The sequence below is a fragment of the Leptidea sinapis genome, chromosome 19, assembly GCF_905404315.1.
Source record: "Leptidea sinapis chromosome 19, ilLepSina1.1, whole genome shotgun sequence".
Taxonomy (NCBI): Eukaryota; Metazoa; Arthropoda; class Insecta; order Lepidoptera; family Pieridae; genus Leptidea; species Leptidea sinapis.
This window is the reverse complement of record NC_066283.1, coordinates 4,702,533-4,721,059: the sequence shown is the minus strand read 5'-3', so window position 1 is coordinate 4,721,059 and position 18,527 is coordinate 4,702,533. Positions and strand designations below refer to the sequence as shown.

At 34.9% G+C, this 18,527-nt stretch overlaps 1 protein-coding gene and 1 non-coding gene across 2 annotated transcripts in view; one reads left to right on the top strand and one right to left on the bottom strand.

Moving 5' to 3' along the window:
- The window catches only part of LOC126969997 (zinc finger protein ubi-d4 A), a 42,806-nt gene extending 25,456 nt beyond the window's left edge, over nt 1–17,350 (top strand). Inside the window, exons 10-12 of the mRNA XM_050815670.1 lie at nt 6,465–6,577; nt 8,161–8,301; nt 8,925–17,350. Coding sequence (XP_050671627.1) covers nt 6,465–6,577; nt 8,161–8,292 — 245 coding nt within the window. The 3' untranslated portion in view covers nt 8,293–8,301; nt 8,925–17,350. The remainder of the gene's footprint in view (nt 1–6,464; nt 6,578–8,160; nt 8,302–8,924) is intronic.
- On the bottom strand, nt 7–90 carry Trnal-uaa (transfer RNA leucine (anticodon UAA)). Its single transcript has one exon. It is a non-coding gene; the product is annotated as a tRNA-Leu (tRNA).
- Nucleotides 17,351–18,527: the final 1,177 nt, after the last annotated feature.

The following is an 18,527-nucleotide window of genomic DNA, read 5'->3' as shown; positions in this document are numbered from 1 at the left end:
AAAGTATGTCAGGTGTGGGGTTCGAACCCACGCTCCCTCTCGGGAACCAGAGCTTAAATCTGGCGCCTTAGACCACTCGGCCAACCTGACTTGATGATCGAGGTCGAAATTATTGAACAATTACACAATATTTACAATACTATGATTACAATTAAAACTATCGTCCCGGGGAAGTGTAGCAAGAATGCTGGCAGCATTTCCGCGTTGGATAGCTAGGCTGATCCGTTGACTCTAACAGCTGCCAGCGCTTGGATTACCAGTAGCCCTATTGAGGCGCGTAGATAGCACTTTGTACATTTCACAATCACAAAAGTAATGGGTTTTGATAATTTAAAATAACGGATGAGTATTCCTCTAATTGTACTAGGTTGGTATGGTTTTTAGAAACGTAACTAATTTAGAACATCAAAAAAGGATCATATTATGACTAAAATTATATTACATAAATATGGAAAATACATATTTTAAGTATTTTAATTGGACAGTTTACATCGATAAAAATACTCAATCCCAAAAATGAGAATAATAAAAATAAAATCAATGGAGCCAAACCAACGCGGATCTTTCGAACGCCTGCCATTTTGTTGGAAGTCATGTAGAAAACTTACATACATGTAATACTTCATATTGAAATTGTGACAATGGCGTTCTATTTTAAATATTTGAATTTACTAGAATATTTATTTTCATAAATATAACAAATCATCTAACGTAGTATATCAATGTATTGTCAAAACCCGAGTGCCAAGTGTGAGATTTTTTACCTTTGATGTTTTCCTCTACTTTCACTAGATGGCGTTCTTTCGACGCCATACAAATCTTAGTTAACTTTTACGCGATCGAATACAGGGGGGTGCAACTTCGCTACATTGGCACATGATGAAATTTTGCATTGAAAGTGCTACCATCTATTATATTAGGTACGCTGTAAATTCATCACGATGATAGTAAAGGACTTACTTAAGTTAGTTATTAAAACAAGACTTGACTATCGTGTAATAATCTAAGTAATATAAAACAACACAAAAAACACAGAACACCTAAACTCTAATGAGATTAAGAATTTCCATCCACGAATAAAGAAGTAAGAACAATTTGCAATATTATGCAATCAAAATCAATAGATAAAGTATAAACATAATGAGCGCCATCTAGCGACGGTAGTCGGTACACTACGGGCGAAAAATAATTTTACTAAAAATAACGCAGCGCCATCTCTTAGCCTGGGTACAGTGATTTTACATAATAAAAACATCAGTGGCACATCTATCTCTTGTATATAGTGTATTATCTATGATCGAATAGGTAAAAAAAATCGCACTTGGCACTCTGTTCTAGAAGTGTTATTTAATTCAACAGAAGATCACGATTATTTTTATTATAACAACATGTAGTCATATTCTATACATATTTGTAGTCAAATTAAATGAAGTTTTAAGTCATTTTATTTAATTATGTTCATATTTATAGCAATTTTTTGTAACAGTTACTTAGTCAGGCATCTAACCATCGATTAACAGTTAGTTAATCTAGTCGAATGGCCAAAATAACAATATCTGTATAAGCATATCGTGATGTATGAGGTTGTTTTATTGCAATACTATTGTTTTAGATAATTTAAACCTCTAGTAGGCCAGGTAAATACTTTAGTGTGCGTGACAAGCCTCGCGATTTGTATGTCACTTTGTGTTGGTGTGCGTGCATTGCTCTAAATAGAGGTTAACTGTCAAATTTTTTCGACGTTTTCACAGCTGTTATAGTCTATCTAGACGTATAAGTGATCTAAGACTATAGATAATCTAAGAGCTTCAGGAGTGCCTTCCAACTGTTTCAAATTTTATTCTAATGTTAATATATTTACATTTAAACCCTTTAGTGGGCGGCGTGGGTATGCATGTTGCATATTTTGTGTCAAATCCGGCAGGGTTAGTTTGGATGATAAGGATATTGTTTCTGGGTAGCATTTATAAGGGTTCGAGCAGACCGAGAGATATTATGAAGCAGTCTTCGATCAGTGAGCAATTAACGAATTCACTTTTATTCTTGAATGAAAATAAGAGATATCCCGCTCAGTTGGCGACTGGAAGAGAAAAGCTTACCGGTTGCCTCACCACACCCCACCCCAAGAGCTCTTTGCCCTCTCTATAGGTATAAAAAAAGAAAAACACAAATATCGCCGTAAACAATGATTAGCTTTGTACAGACTAATCAGCCGACCTCATCTTTTTTGCGTTTTTGCAACCGGCTCGTCGGACCATTTTTAATTTTCATTATCATCTTTGTTTGTCTATCGTATACATAACAATGATAAGTTAAATGAAAGACTATGTATATATTATTATTCACTCCGCGACCATTTCGAACAAATACCATAATTATTTATAGTAATAAAACTGCGTAAATAATAACGTTAACATTTGATTTACTGTGCGTAAAACAATTGCTTACGTAATTTGCTGAATAAAAAAACCACTGAAACTCGATAATCGAATGTTGCACATTTTTTAATAGAAGAACTACACAGGTACCACGTGAAAGAAGTTTCACTCAAAAATCTCGAACCATGACGGTTCTATGTCAATTCGAAGTACCTATATAAAAAGGCAATTTCATACTATAACCCCTAATATTATAATAAATTAATTGTAATAGATGTACGATGAAATATGTACAAGATTAAAGGTAGGAAAGAGGAGGAAATAGGGCATTATTTGTATTATTGTATGTTTGAACCACAGCCAATATGCGGATGCGCTGAAATGCCTCGGTGTGTTTAAGAAACCACCGTCCTCAGTAAGATTCCAGAGTGTGTTTCATTCGGTAAGAACATGTGAGTTTCTGTTGTACGCTACTTAAAAATCATTATCAATCAATAAATAAAAAACAAATATTGATTGGCCAAAATTCAAAGAACAAATAAATTCGACACACATCGGGATAACGTTCATCATCCATCATCAGCCGGAAGACGTCCACTTCTGGAAGAAGGCCTCCCCCAAAGATTTCCACGACAATCGATCCTGGGCTGCCCTCATCCAACGTATTCCGGCTATCTTGACCAGATCGTCGGTCCATCTTGTGGGGGGCGTACCAACACTGCGTCTTCCGGTACGTGGTCGCCATTCGGGGTCTTCCCCAACGGCCATCTGTCCGTCGAACTATGTGCCCTGCCCACTGCAACTTCAGTTTCGCAGTCATTTGGGCTTTTCGGTAACTTTGGTTCTTCTACGGATCTCCTCATTTCTGATTCGATCTCGCAGGGTAACTCCGAGCATAGCCTTCTCGGGATAACGTTAGAGTGCGAAAGTTTTGTGTCGCGCACCAAAAGGTCCCGTGATCAATACGCACTTTAGTCGAACCCAAAACTTATCCGTGTTATTAATAAACGCGAAGTAAAGTTATTCCAAGCTTAAAACTTTATCGGCCTTACAAATTAACTTGGTATAAAGTTATACGTGTGAATAAACCAAGAATATGCAAAATGTTTATCAATAAGACAATTTGCTTATGATTACCGCGTTTATTTGCAAGGCTGCCTGACTCTTTCAAAATTATCATTGTATTGACAGTGTTGTCGGCGATATATTCACCATTTTACATATTCTTGGCTTATTCTCAGGGATAACCTTATGCCAAGTTTTTTTATCTTACCTTTTTCAGTACAGAATTATATGACAGTGAGAAATAATTTTAAACTTGGAGTAACTTTTGTTTGCGTTTATTAATAAGACAATAACAGTCAGCATTTGCAATAATTGTATTCCTGAGGAGTGTAATGGAAGGCCTATAACGTATAAATAGAAAAGCACATGTGCCATATTCTATGCGCTCTATGTGCAAACTTAAATCTGCTACATATTTGATTAAACATATAGTCAACACATGTTTTTCGTGAGATCTCCACGATAGTAGGTCAAATTCATCGCAATTCTTTCGTCCGTAGCGCGCCTTAGTCAAGTTTTGTACGTTATTTACAATCAGTTTTGTTGTATAGAATTTTGCGTTGTGTTTTTAAATTTTAATTAATATTGTATCGTGTAGAGTCTTACCATATAAATTATCTAAATGAAGTTTTAGAAGCCTTTAAAAGAAACCTTTTATCATCGCATATCGTTGATATTTTTAATGTTGCGGGTACTCGCGATATTATATATTTGTAGCCGATACTTCGATACAGTTGCATGGATTATGGTCGCGGCAAAACTGCGCAACATCTATATAATATCAAGCGTACCCGCATTATTAAATTATAAAGAAATGAAATATAATAATGTTGTTTATATATTTTATTATACTTTTTTTGATTATTACTGATATTATATTGTTTAAGTGTATAAATAATATTTCTATTAACTATTAATAACATTCCTAATAGATTTGTAACTATGTTTATTTTTTTTATGCTTCTGACCAAAATGTAATCGGCTATGTTATAAATTAGATTTTATTTATATTCTAATCATTTGTTAATCCTAGTATTAAGTAGACTGTTAAATATGTTGCTCTCATATAATGAATTGTGCGCAGTTGTCTTTTATTTAATGTAGGTAGACTGAATATAAAATATCACGATATTTATATAAATCTTAGACAATTTATACGTTTATATAGAGCCTCTTGCTGCTAGACAAGCGATGAAAACAGGCCAGGTTTATTACTTCAGTGTGCGTGACAAGCTACGTCTTACACTAGCGATTTGTATGTTACTTTGTGTTAGTGTGCGTGCATTGCTCAAATTACAGCTTAATTTTCAACCTCAATCTTTTTCGACGTTTTCACAGCTGTCGCAGTCTATCTAGACATATAAGTGATCTAAGAGACGTTGATGTTAAAGATTTTTGCAATTTAAAATCATGTTTTGATGGGTTTTCTATCGTAAAGACGCTAATTACTATGTCGGTTATTGATGCTGAAAACTATTACTTACTGACAGATACTTAATTATCTCTAGATCTGTTGGATAGTTATCACATTCACAAACAATGAAATCAAGAGCAAAATAAAAATTAATATGTAGCTACATAGAAATGTATAAACTGATGCAATGATATTAATTTTGCGCTTGGTACTGAGATGTGTATGCAGTCACACAACCAGTAAGACCATAGTTTTGACTTACACTACTAAGGTAACTCCAGGCTAACAAACATACATACTCGCAACATAAAGGCTGGCAACGCATCTCTTGACCTCTGGTGTTGCATATGTCCCAGGTCTTGCCCGCTTGGCCAAAAAAAATCATCGACATCGGTCAAATATCGCTGTATAACTATAATGGTCGTAGATATAACTATAATGGTTTAGATAGAATGTATAACTTGCATAAAAAAACAATTTATATAATATATTTTGAATTAATAAAGTAACCAAATGTTTTGAGTTTTCTCAAATGTTAATTCCGCTAATATTTGTCTTAAAAACATTTCCACGCGTGTTTCGAATCTACACATGGCATCCTCAGGAGATTGACTCGTCAAACTCTGGCACGAGATTGTAGTCTGCATTGTTAAAAGACAAATATTGGCGGAATGAACACTAAAGTAAACTCAAAACATTTGGAAAATTATGGATTTCCGCAAAGTAACGCCTCTTTTAATAAATTAGTAAAGTACCTAAGTGTAATTATACCTTAGTTGAAATATTGAAGACATTTTTTTCGGTCACCATCAAAACATGATTGCAATGAAACATATATTATTTACTCAATCCTTAAGACAAAGATTTTATGTATAAGTTTATAATATTAATTATACTCCGAGCTCGCATTGTATAAATATCGATTAAGTAGGGAAGTGCATATATTTGTCTCAAAAATCATTCTACCCTACAAATTGTATGCCGTGAATTATAACTGCAAAATTTTAAGCATAAAGCGCTTTAAACCTTATCTGAGTGCAAATGGTGGTCGTAGAAAGTTAAAAAGCGCTTTAAGCATGAAATGGTTATATTTATAGCAGCTTCATGTTGCCACTGCGATTCTATTATCTGTCTGTACACGCCGTGATTTGAGTATTAAATCGTACGAGTTTAGTCTTTGCTTTTTTATTTAGCTGTGCTGAAGAATAGTGAATTGCACTTCCTTACTGTTACTACGATGCTCTTTGTATTATAAATAATTTGTATTATGTTTTTGTTTATTTCACTATTGTTCGGCACATGATATCCTCTACCACACCTACCCTCTTTTATAAAGTTTTTTAATATGAAGATTGTTCGGAAGAGCGACCATGTGCCAAACAGTAAGTGATTTTATTATTATTTTAGTGTATTTTAGATAAGATTTAGCATGAAATAGAATTAGCTTTTACAAATGTATTATTTAATGAATGCTTCAGTGCTCAAAATTAAGGTGAATGAAGCCTCTATAATCTTGTACTTATTTTGATTTTCATCTATCATTATCAGAAGTGTAATATATTTTATTGTCCACTGTTTACTTTTTAACATGTATGTCTGTGTCCCAGGTCACCCCACCTGCCTCCAGTTCACTGTCAACATGATGGTGTCGATGCGCACGTACCATTGGCAGTGCATCGAATGTAAATGCTGCTCGGTTTGCGGGAACAGTGACAACGATGTGAGTTATAGTTTTGTGTTCTATCCCACTTCTGAACTAATGTTTTGATATAAAATAACTTTTTTCTTAATTTTATCTTCTATGAAATCCAATTGTTTTGAGCCTTCTTGAGTGATTGCAGACGAATCTTAGCGGAATATACACTCAAGAAGGCTCACAACAATTGGATAATTATGGATTTACGCAAGATAACATCCAATTAAATAAATCTTCCATAAAAGTTTTTGGAGAAATGTGGGTAGTTGGTGTAGAAACTAGGAACCTGTCAGTTCCCTCTCCTGCACGTCTTATGTAGGGACATATACATATGTTTAACGCAGCCATGCAAGCGTCGCAATTCATATAGGGAATTTCTGTGAGTTTATCGTTTTTCATGGAAATAAATAAAAGGTGCAATTACTTAAGTTTTTAGCCAGTCGCAGGTCGGGTACTTATTTTAGTCGAATTGATGTAAATTTCTGCACGGACATTTCACAGAACCCGCAATTTATCTAATCTATCCATAGGTACTAAGGTGAAGTTAGGTTTGATAGGAATATCGTTTATGTATTTTATTCTATTTAAGAGCATAAAATATCTCAAAAATTCTGGCAAATATAGGTTATGTATTGCTCTAGATCCAAATTATTTATATTATTACGATCAAAGCAAGCAAATGACTCACGTGTAATATCAGAGATGTCATTACTTCTCTGCGGTGTTTCTAACTAGATTCGACATTGCTACCTTTAAAAAACCGCATAAAACCACTCAAAAAGACCGGAAACGGTGAGCAAGGCGGTCACTTGACTTGACCCGTACTCTCATTTGTTCTCTTTTTGCATTTAAAAAACGGTGTGTGCTTAAACCACATGTGTAAACTTCATCAAGGTGATGTTCATAATACGAAAATATTTCAGAAATTTTTCACTGAGCGATATCCTTAGTCGACTTTAGAAAATTCATTGAAGTAGGCGTTACTTTGCGGAAATCCATAATTATCCAAATGTTTTGAGTTTTCTTTAGTGTTAATTCCACCAGTATTTGTCTTTAAACAAATCGACACGTGTTTCGCCTCTAAACGAGGCATCCTCAGGACATGTTGTCTCGCCAATCTCTGGAACGAGACTCAAACATCGTCGACTTTTAACGTGCGGTAGTGTGGCATACACTCGCATTATAAGCAATCTCATTAATTAACACCCACAAAATAAAGTGTTTGGGCGTATAAAAAGACAACACTTCAAATACTTTATTTTATTTCGTTAGAAGCCTTTGAGGTGAGCTCTAAGAGCTCTAATTAGACTTCGGTCAGACTTTACCTACGTAAAACTTTGGAAGGCTCGTTTGCACAGGATGCCGGCTAGATTATGGGTACCACAACGGCGCCTATTTCTTCCCTGAAGCAGTAATGTGTGAGCATTATTGTGTTTCGGTCTGAAGGGCGCCGTAGCTAGTGTAATTACTGGGCAAATGAGACTTAACTTCTTATGTCTCAAGGTGACGAGTGCAGTTATAGTGCTGGTCAGAGTTTTAAGGGTTTTTCAAGAATATTGAGCGACACTGCATTGTTGCAAGTTAATTGAAAAACAATTGAATTTCAGGACCAGCTACTGTTCTGCGATGACTGTGACCGCGGCTACCATATGTACTGCCTGGCGCCGCCGCTCGAGACTCCGCCCGAAGGTTCCTGGTCGTGTGCACTCTGCATCAAGAAGTTCAACCTCAAGAAGTGAAATGGCCAGGTAACGATCGCATATACATACGTTAGGTATATTCAGAGATTTTTGCTGTTATGGTGTGCAAATGACGACAATACGAAAAAAGAAATCTTACCTATTAAATATTATTAATAAAGGACATGAATGCCATTTTTACGGCGTGCAAAATTGTCATAATAAAGCGTAAATATTAACTTACATATAAACATAATTCACATTTAATTTTTTCAAACCGAATGTTCATCAGATCTCGATGTGGAAGGAGGAAGTCGGGGTTAAGTCTGTATGCGTGCGAGTGTGTGTGTGCGCGCCCGTGTGTGTGTGTGTGTGCGAGCGCGCCCGTGTGTGTGTGTGTGTGTGTGTGCGTGTGTGTGTGATATCTCAAAAAAACTACGAAAATAATTCTCTCTAGGTTCTCAAAAATGTGACAAGGCCGTCAATAAATTTATGTATGGCCCTTATTGTCTGAGATATACACGGTGTTCACGATTAATCTAAATCACTACTTACTGACTGTTGATCATATAAGTCACCTGAGAAGCGACATGTTTATCGCGGCTGTGCTATCATAGTAACTTTCTATTTAGATTTCTATGAGTTGAATATATTAATAGTATATGATATTTATTTTATAATTTGATTTTCAGGCGCATCTTGTAATTTTAGAATGAAGAATAGCTGTTGAGACTCTTTGGTCTATGAAGCAATCGCGATCGGATCAGCTGAGCGGACTTTTCGTCTATAATATGATTATAGTTGCCATAGATTGTAGAGTTAGTCCGGGCCGAGTGTGGTGACTATGAGCCATTGTACAATTTAGCTTTAGTGCTTGTAAATATTACGGCTTATGGATAAATACTTGAAATCAGCTTTTGAATAAGTAATTTAAGTTGAAGTATTTCTATTTTTTATGTTTACTTTTAATTAACTTAAGATTCTTTAAAGACACGTCACGTCTCCCTTATGTGATGGAGACAAAAAATAATATTATGCGAATAACTAGGACACGTTATTAAACGGGTTGCTGTAGTTTTTTACTTAATGAAGTCAGGAATATAATTGTGGCGCGAATTCAAAAATTCTTGCCTTGAAATTCAATATATGAAAAGGTAAAAGACGCACTAAAGAGAACTTTCTTAATTCCCATTATGTGTATGTGATTTTTGCATTTGTGTACGTACGTACCCAGTAATGGTTGTTTATGATCGTATTTCATTCAGTAAGCTGGTTTTTACAAATGACTAACGAAAGTAAATGCTTACCATAGCCACGAGTTTGTGAATACAACAATTGCGTCATACAACAACAATTCAGTAGTAGGTGGTGGAATAAACTTTGTTTGTTAATATTCTATTGCTTGTGGTGACAAACAAAGTGACTTTCATCCGTACGCGCTGACCATGTTTATAACTCAGTTGACAGCAAACTGGACCTCTTATATGTGCGTACTACTTACGCAAACGATTGCGGAATAAAAGACGGAGAAAATATGATAAATAGAATTTGAAAGACAAAATTTTATGAACGATGCGGGATTCGAAGCCACGACCTCCGGCGTTCCGTGCCGGTGCTCTAAACTACTGAGCTAACCGTTCGAGTACCGCCTCGTTATAAAATTCTGTTTGCTTTGTTCAACTCTCAGGTTGTGGCTTCATTCTTCACGTGAGAACGGTTAATCCTAGAAGTGAGGGTTATCACTTTAAAAACATAACAAATTGTTTAGAAAATATTATGTTTACCCGATTATTATAGTAACAAATTGAAGGTTAAATTTATACAATATATTTGAACTTGCCAATACACGAAAATAATGGTTACGATTTCACGCGCGTATGGTCGGCCACTCGTCAGTGAACCGATGAGTTCAACCTACTTTTTTCGTCAGCGCGAGGTAACTCTACGCAGGTAGCAATTCATCAGCGCTGGACTGGACGCGTTCATATGTTTCATAGTTATAGCTATGAAATGAAAAAAATTAAAAATATTTATTTCAGTAACAAAAATGGTACAAACATAATAGTGGATGTGACCTTCTATTAAGTGAGAAACACCTGTGCCAGAAGGCCACTATGGTTGACCGACGTTAGCAACGACCGTCGGTCGACAATAGTGGCACAAATGCAGCCTTAATAATATTTTTGGTCAAAAATATTAGCTGTATCAACCTATGATGCAAAGCGTGTGGTAGGAAATTATTTATATATGAATTACGAAATTATGAAAAGTTCGACAATCGTAACGACCTTGACGTGAGAACTATACATTTTGATCTTATTTTTTGACTGCGTGTAGTTGAAACAAACTTGGAAATTTGGCTGGGAGCTTATTACTGATGTAATTAAGTTATATAATGTGTATAGGATATGGATGTCGCGGTAAAATAGTGTAAGTGTCTAAATACATTCAGTTTCCAGAATATTATCAGACAAGATATATTAATTTAATACTTTAACCATACTCGGCCTATTATTACTTAAGTACTACTCGTGTACAGAAATTTTCTACCTCTATCGGTGCTTGATTTGTTTTGCTTGCTTCTTTTCCACTAAATCTAGTTCTACCACTTTACGGAAGACTTTTTGTTAAATTCACACATGAAAGAGCAGGCTGGCATGTAAACCGTGCATATTAAATATGTGGCGTATGCGCGAAAACATTAATCAAAGTGAAAAAAGTGATATTTAAATTGCCAGAGCTGTGTTTATTTTATAAATAATTAATATGCATACGTAATAGTAAAATATTCATACCTATCATAATCATACAATTGTGTAAAGTTGCCCGCAGCCGAACTCGACCGAAACTAGTATTGAATAATCAGCATTTACCTGTGAAATGTTTCTTTAGTTGGATTGTTGCTATATGTAACAACACAATCAAATACAGAACACGACACCATTATATTTTATAATTAATATCCGTTAAAACACAGAACAATAACGAAAAAGTTAAAACGCGGTCCAATTTGACAGGAGACTAATGGACACTAAAATGTTTCAAAATCGGTTTTCATGTAATCATAATTGGACGTAGTTATGCAGAAAGGACTCAAACCACACTTTGGAAATAAGTATGTGTGTAAAAAATGAGTTAAGTATGCCATCATACTCCTGAAGGTCGAATCTGTCAGGAAGTGAAAACCTTATTTTTAAAATGTCTATACATTACAAAACAGTTTCAGTACCTATGTACTGAAACTGTTTTTTTATTGGATATTTATATGGATAAGATTAAAGCTGAAACTTGAAATGCCTATAACTCAAAAGTGCCTTTGTGTGGCTTGAGTCCTTTCTGCTTAACTACGTCCAGTAATCTCACGTTCCACATAGGGTTCGTCTCGTATGGTAGTACACTAAGTTTATGGGTCTAACATTTCGTTGATCTTATCTTGAGCTGTACACTGCCAAAATTTTCTCGAAATCTGGCTTTATCAAGAAAATTTTACTTGTATATTGCTATAGCCACACACTTTGTTTTTTTTTGGACTTGCTATAGCCACAGATTAAGTAATTCCAGTTTATTTTAGTTGATGTAGAGTTGATGTCGCGGAATTACCAAGTCCATGTCTATGAAGGTGAGGTAGACCTTCTTGTTTGTAGCAATGTTAAAATTTCGCACCATTTATAAACATTGTAGAATTTGTAAAGCTGTCGCGTGGCCTAAATGATGTCCCAGCTTTCGTAGGGTTAAGAGAGCACGGGAACTTATTGTGAACGCCATTTTTTTAATTATAAATAGAGCTTTATCTGCAGAATGCCAAAAAATTTGAACCGTGATATAAAATAATTCTGTATAATATATAACGTCACTATCACGGTGATCATCATTAAAGATAATTTAATTTTTTAATTTATGGACTTGAATGTACTAAACATTGAACCTGGCTTTTCAGCTACAAAAAAAAACTTTTCTAAGAGACAATTTTTATTTGTACGTTGACTATTATGGATTTCGATAACTTGTACGTTGACTATTATGGATTTCGCTATCTTATTTTTTTAGTTGTTATAGGGGCAAAAGAGAAGTCAAAATTTCAGATATCTAACTATTGCAGTCTATGTTGCCCGCTGACAGATAGATGGAGGGATGCGCTAATTTTAGCGTTTCCCTTCAAGTATAGAAAAAAAAATAGCTGTCACTTTGCACGGAACTTTCAGTCCAGCAGTAATTCCGATCGCCTTTCCAAATGTTAGGAATAAAAAGCACAGTCAGTTCACGAGACAAAAGTGACATAGTATGACTGATGGAGTGACATTCTTTGCGGGTGACGTGGTGCTGATTCATGTTTGCGTCTTTCATATTGCATATTGGTGACATTTAGTGGGATGTGCTTTTGCACAGTATGCGGCCTAGACTGGTACCTACTGCAGTTCCAAATCAAAATCAGTTTATTCAAGTAGGTCACGAAAATGACACTTATGAATGTCAAAAAGAAGCAGTTCCTGCCTGTAAGCAGTGGTTTCAGGACCTTTAATTTCGATTTGAAAGGTGCCGTCACTGCGGCAATAATATCTTATGTCTCAAGGTTATCGAAATAAAAAAAATACTAAATTGGAAACAAAGCCTGTACTATGTTCAGTCCAGAGGAGTATAACACCACTAGTTGTATTTACTGTGTTTTTCAATACAGTTGGGATGCGGTTACGAGATTGCATAGTGTTAAAAATATGACGATTATTCGAGAAATTACCCATTTTTGATATACATGTAGAGATTAATGCAATACTCAATATTATAAATGTGTAAGATACAGTAACTGGCAATATTAACTCAAACACCAATCAGAGTGAACCATGTGACAACTCAATAGACAGTGTTACAATTTTCTTAATGTCTGTCAACTCCGCGGCTATGAAAGAGAGCGGCGTATCCTATCCGCGATGTCAATACGAGTACCGGTTCGTTGACTTGCTTATCGGTACTCGTATTTAGATATGTTACATACACGATATCAGTTGCACGTGATTTGGTGCACTCATGCCACAGCACTTTGCTTTGAACTTGAATTGAAATCTTTTTTTTTATCAAATTAGTACATTTTAAATATAAATATACAATATTATGTAATGTTTGTGACAACCCTTGCGTATCCTTAGCTAGTCGTTAAACTAAAGTCCAGCCTAGTGCAACTCTAAATGAATATGATGAATGAGTATGAAACGTGCAGTCATTGATAGATTAACAGATGTCGGCTATAATCTTGTAAAAAGCGGAGATAGCTGAAATCCATTACGTTTTATGCAACTGTTCGCTTTAAAACTTAGCCGGACTATACTTCGCCGCCAATCAACATGCTGTAATTATAACTATTTCAAACTTATGTCAAATCACTGCACGTTTCATACTAAACTAAATTTCAATTTTTACTTAGGCAATCCCGCCTCTTATTACGTAGTATTTACATCCTCTTTGCTAAAGTCGTTAAACAAATGAGCTGGTACAAATATTGTGTTAGTTTCGCTAAAAGTTTTCACTGTTGAGGTGTTTCATAACAATTCAACTCCCTCATAACATTATCTCAATTTCTCAATATCCCGTTGTCTAGTTTAAAATTATTTATAATCCACTTTCTTGTCAAACGTTCCTGATTTCGCATTTCTATTGTCAAACTTTATTTCCAATTCCAGTTAGCATAGAATATGCTGATATATCACACTGATAGCTATACCAAGCTATTAATACCAATACGTCATTACATAGATGGACTCAGAAAAAGATCATCAAAATGACAATCGGTCAATAGAATGCCAAAAGAAAACGGATTAAAATTCGGTCGGCATTTTAGGACTGCGATTTTATATAGAAATTGCCGGTATTGCAGTATTGCGAACAAATTTGTGAAGTTTATGTTAATCGGTGTTTACTTACTAAATATTAATTGTGAATAGTGTGTATAATAAATGTGTAATTAATTGATAAAATGTTAGTGCAGTTTGCCGATGAGATATTTTGATGTGTAAGATATAGTATTTCGTTAAAGAATTGTGTATTAAGCTATTGCAAGTACAAAATGATCGTTTTTTTTTTTATAATACTGTGTTTTGTTAGTATAGTTTGCCATACTTTACGTGGTAAATTATTGCAGCTGAATTAGAAGTGAAAATTACTCCAGGCGTGCTGAGCATTTAATTTTGTAAGTATTTAAATACTAATGCTCGTTTTGGAAATATCTGCGCGAGTCAACTAGGGTAGTAGGATTTGCCGGAGTAATAAATACATATTTATTTGTTGAACAAATAAATAATTTGTATTTGGTATTATTAACCCCGTCTAAATGAAGTTTTCACTTCTGTAGCGGAAAGCACATGTCATTTTTCGTAATTAAGTTGAAAGATTGGCCTCGTAATTTTAGTTTAGTATTGTAAAAAAGTGTGTGTGTACTTATGTACGGACGCAAGAAGTTATACTTCCTTGGCGTAATAATACTTCTTTGGTGTAATAATACAAAAATCTCTTTAACCTTTCCGATCCGGGAAACAGATCGTGCGGTATGCCTCAACTCGGGGTGATTTTGGCGCTCACGCAGCGTTCTGGCAATGCGTATTTACGTGTTTTAATAGATTGCTCACAATTATGATGATTTGAGTGAATGTATCTGAAAGCTATTGAAACAAGCTATAAGTCCATGCAAAATAAACCATCTTATAAACAAAATACATGGCGAGGGAATAGTGTCCGTAAGCCACTCTCGGTTTTGGCGTATCTGAAAATTTATTCCTCGTACTATTTTACGTTTGTATTGACCAAGTGATAAAAAAAGGTATTAAATACAACGAATGAAAATAGTATTATATCGCATATTTTAGTTAATTTAGTCTGAATTGTGATACAAATGTTCTATTTGACCAAGTTACGTCAGGGTGTCGAATAATATGGGTGTCAAGCACTGACCTCTACTATAAACCACTGGACTGGCGTTTGTCAAAGTGCTTTTGTGCCTGTTTGATATTCGCCATTTTGGCGCTGTTGGCCATGTAGCGAGAGTCTGCGGTACTTAAACTAGTGATGCTAAGCTCAGCAAACATCGATAGACGATGGGAAACTATTTACAAAAACAAAATGTGTACTTTATTAAGTTGATTCTTGAAGTATAAGTAAATAACACGGAAAACGAATACTTTAGAGTATTGTACCTTCCTTCGCAGCCATTTGTATTATACGTCAAAATTAGTTCTCTGGTCGCTCGCGAGTGGCGCTTCAAATAGGCACAAAGTTTTTTTTGTCAAACATGTAAAAGTCTGTCCAGTGGTATTTATACAGGTCAGTTATTATATCGCATAATTTGGTTAATTTAGTCTGAAGTGTGGTCAAATGGTCTAGTTGGCCAACTTACGTCAGGGTAATTATATGACGGGTATTCACGATATATATTTTATTTCGCATGCAATTGGATCATAATAATTACAATGTTAAAGTTCCGCGACCAACATCAGGGTGTCGAATACAGGTTTCAGGTAAAAAATTATCTATTTTTTTCCCTTATGCGTCAAAAGAAGTATAACTTCCAATATAAAGAAACCATCATGAAACAGGGGTTTTATTTTTTTAATGTATTATGATAAGAGCTGTGATCAGTCAGGCGGTTGTGATTCGAGTTGGGTAGGGTACGTGTAAGTGGAGGACGCTGTGCGTGCATAAACGTTTTGCTTTAAGACAATGAACAACAATTCCATTTTGTTTTGTATTTTTTTACTTTACTTTTAGGCGTCATTTTTCGTTTTATAGTTAATAAGATGTATCTGTGACTGGATTGTATTTAGCTATAAGCAACTTGAGATTTCCTTTTTCTTCTTCCAACTCTAGCATTTTTGTTTTTTTTTTTAATTTGCAAGGTTAACAGTTCCTTCGCTAATTCTGGTGATAATAATCTGTCTCATTGTATACATTAATTACATAACGATTACCAGAGCGAGATGGGCTTGATCGGAAATATCTGTTATCACTTTTTATTTTTAATGTATTTAATTATTGTATGAAAATTGAAAGCGTTACCCGTTTTTTATTCTTAATATTTACTAATAAATTCTATTTTATACTAACGACTGTTGTGATAAATTTGATTGGAGGTATTCATAATATCTTTAATATTATTTTATACACCGATACGACTGAACTTAATAGCTTATTGGAATAAGAACAATTTTTTTGTATGTATTACATAATGCGAGAAGTTTGGATTCGAATGCTAGTTTTGGTACAGTGAAAGTTTACATAGAGAAGAAATTCAGAAAGCTTCGAAGAATATCATTGCGGCATGTACTAATGATAAGGGGCCATCCATAAATAACGTCACATGAATTTCATGATTTTTTTGACCCCTCCCCCGTCCTTGCCACAGGTCACATATATGAGACTCCCCCCTTACCTAGGGTTATGTCATATATTTCGCAATAAAACAGAAAAAGTCATGAAATTTAACAAAAGAAAAATATTTGCAAGTTTAGCAGATGTAGTTTAAATTTAGTGTTGTAATAGATACTTAGTTAATAGACAACGGCGCCTATTTCTGCCGTGAAGCAGTAATGTGCAAATATTATTGTGTTTCGGTCTGAAGGGCTAGTGAAATTACTGGGCAAATGAGACTTAACATCATATGTCTCAAGGTGACGAGCGCAATTGTAGAGCCGCTCAGAATTTTTGGGTTTTTCAAGAGTCCTGTGCGGCACGGAATTGTTATGAGTAGGGAGTCCCCTTATTTTCATTAAAAAAAGACTATAACTTGTCTTTTAAAAATGTGTTGTCACAGAATTTGGGTCCTCTGCCCGCCCGGTGCCTTCTTAATGTGTGACGTAATTTATGGATGGCCACTAAAGCCTTCTAATCCAAACTTTCATACGTTTGGCTCAACTTACCTTAGCTGCTTGGTGTGCTTGCCAACTCCAAAACAAGACATTTCTGCATAAAATAAGGTAATGTTGGTACTGATCGTTCTGTCTCGCTCTGCGTATGCTGTCGCCCGCTCTGCCGTGTTGTGTATTATGAATTGTTAGCTGTTAATGTAAGTAGACGTATTAAGATATTCACACGTAATGTGTCTATAAGTGTGGTGAAGTTAATAAAGCGAATGTATAGACGTGGTCTTTTATTTTTACCTAGCTGTTTGTTTTTTAGGATAAATATTCTATGGGATTCCTATACAAAAACTATCAGACATGGGCATCAGTCCAGATGCAATTTGCCTTACTGAGACTTTTGTTATAAAACACGACGAAAAAAATGTTAAAATCCACAATTACGAAGTTGCTGCAGTTTAATTTAAAAAGGGGGGGGGGGGGGTCACGTGTCCTATTAAAAAAGGGAATACCGGTCAAGCATTTGTATCTACAATAGTAATAAAAAATTCGTATTTTTTTCTCTAAATTGGAGTGTTTACTGCATGATCTTAATTGTTACAAAAGGAAAGAAATAGTGATTACAGGCGATTTTAACATAAGCTAGTGGAAACGCCTGTATTAAAATACCTTCAGTGTTTTGGAAAGTACCTATAGCTTAACGTACCAAACACTACCTAAATACAGCGACAAGAGGATCTTCATGTATAGATCTTGTAAAAGACAAGGAAGTGTTGAACATTTAGAACTGAACTGAACATTTGGTAGTAGTATAAGAAATGACATCAAAAAGAATTCTAAAGGAATCAATTTTGAGAAAATAAATGCCTTTTATGCCTTTTACATCTGTTGACGACCTGTATAGCCGAGTGGTTAGCGATCCTACCCACTAAGCTAGAGGTCCCGGGTTCGAATCCCGGTAGGTGCAAGCATTTATATGATGAATATGGATGTTTGTTCCCGAGTCATGGATGTTTAAATGTATTTATGTATGTTTAAGTAAGTATATTGTATTAAATATATCATTGTCTTGCAACCCATAACACAGGCTATATATGCTTAACTTGGGGCAAAATAATTTGTGTGAAAAGTGTGTCAATATATTATTATTATCTGTCAGACTATAATACTGCACAAATTGTGCGTTTTTCAAATAAAACCAGAAATTCTGAGGCATTTGTATGTTGTAATGCTGCGTTTTGAATGTTACCGAAACAAGCTCAAAAATTATTTAGCCTAGTCGAAGGTATTGAGGATATGCATATGCAAGGAGCAACGTAATTTTGCAGGTAATCTTCTCAAATCAAGTAAAAATGTAGTTAGAACATATTATTGGTCTATTATAAATGAAAGTACTTATGCACGTCTTGTAATTGTTGTTTCAGTCCTGAAAACATCCAAATGTTGAGACTTCTGATC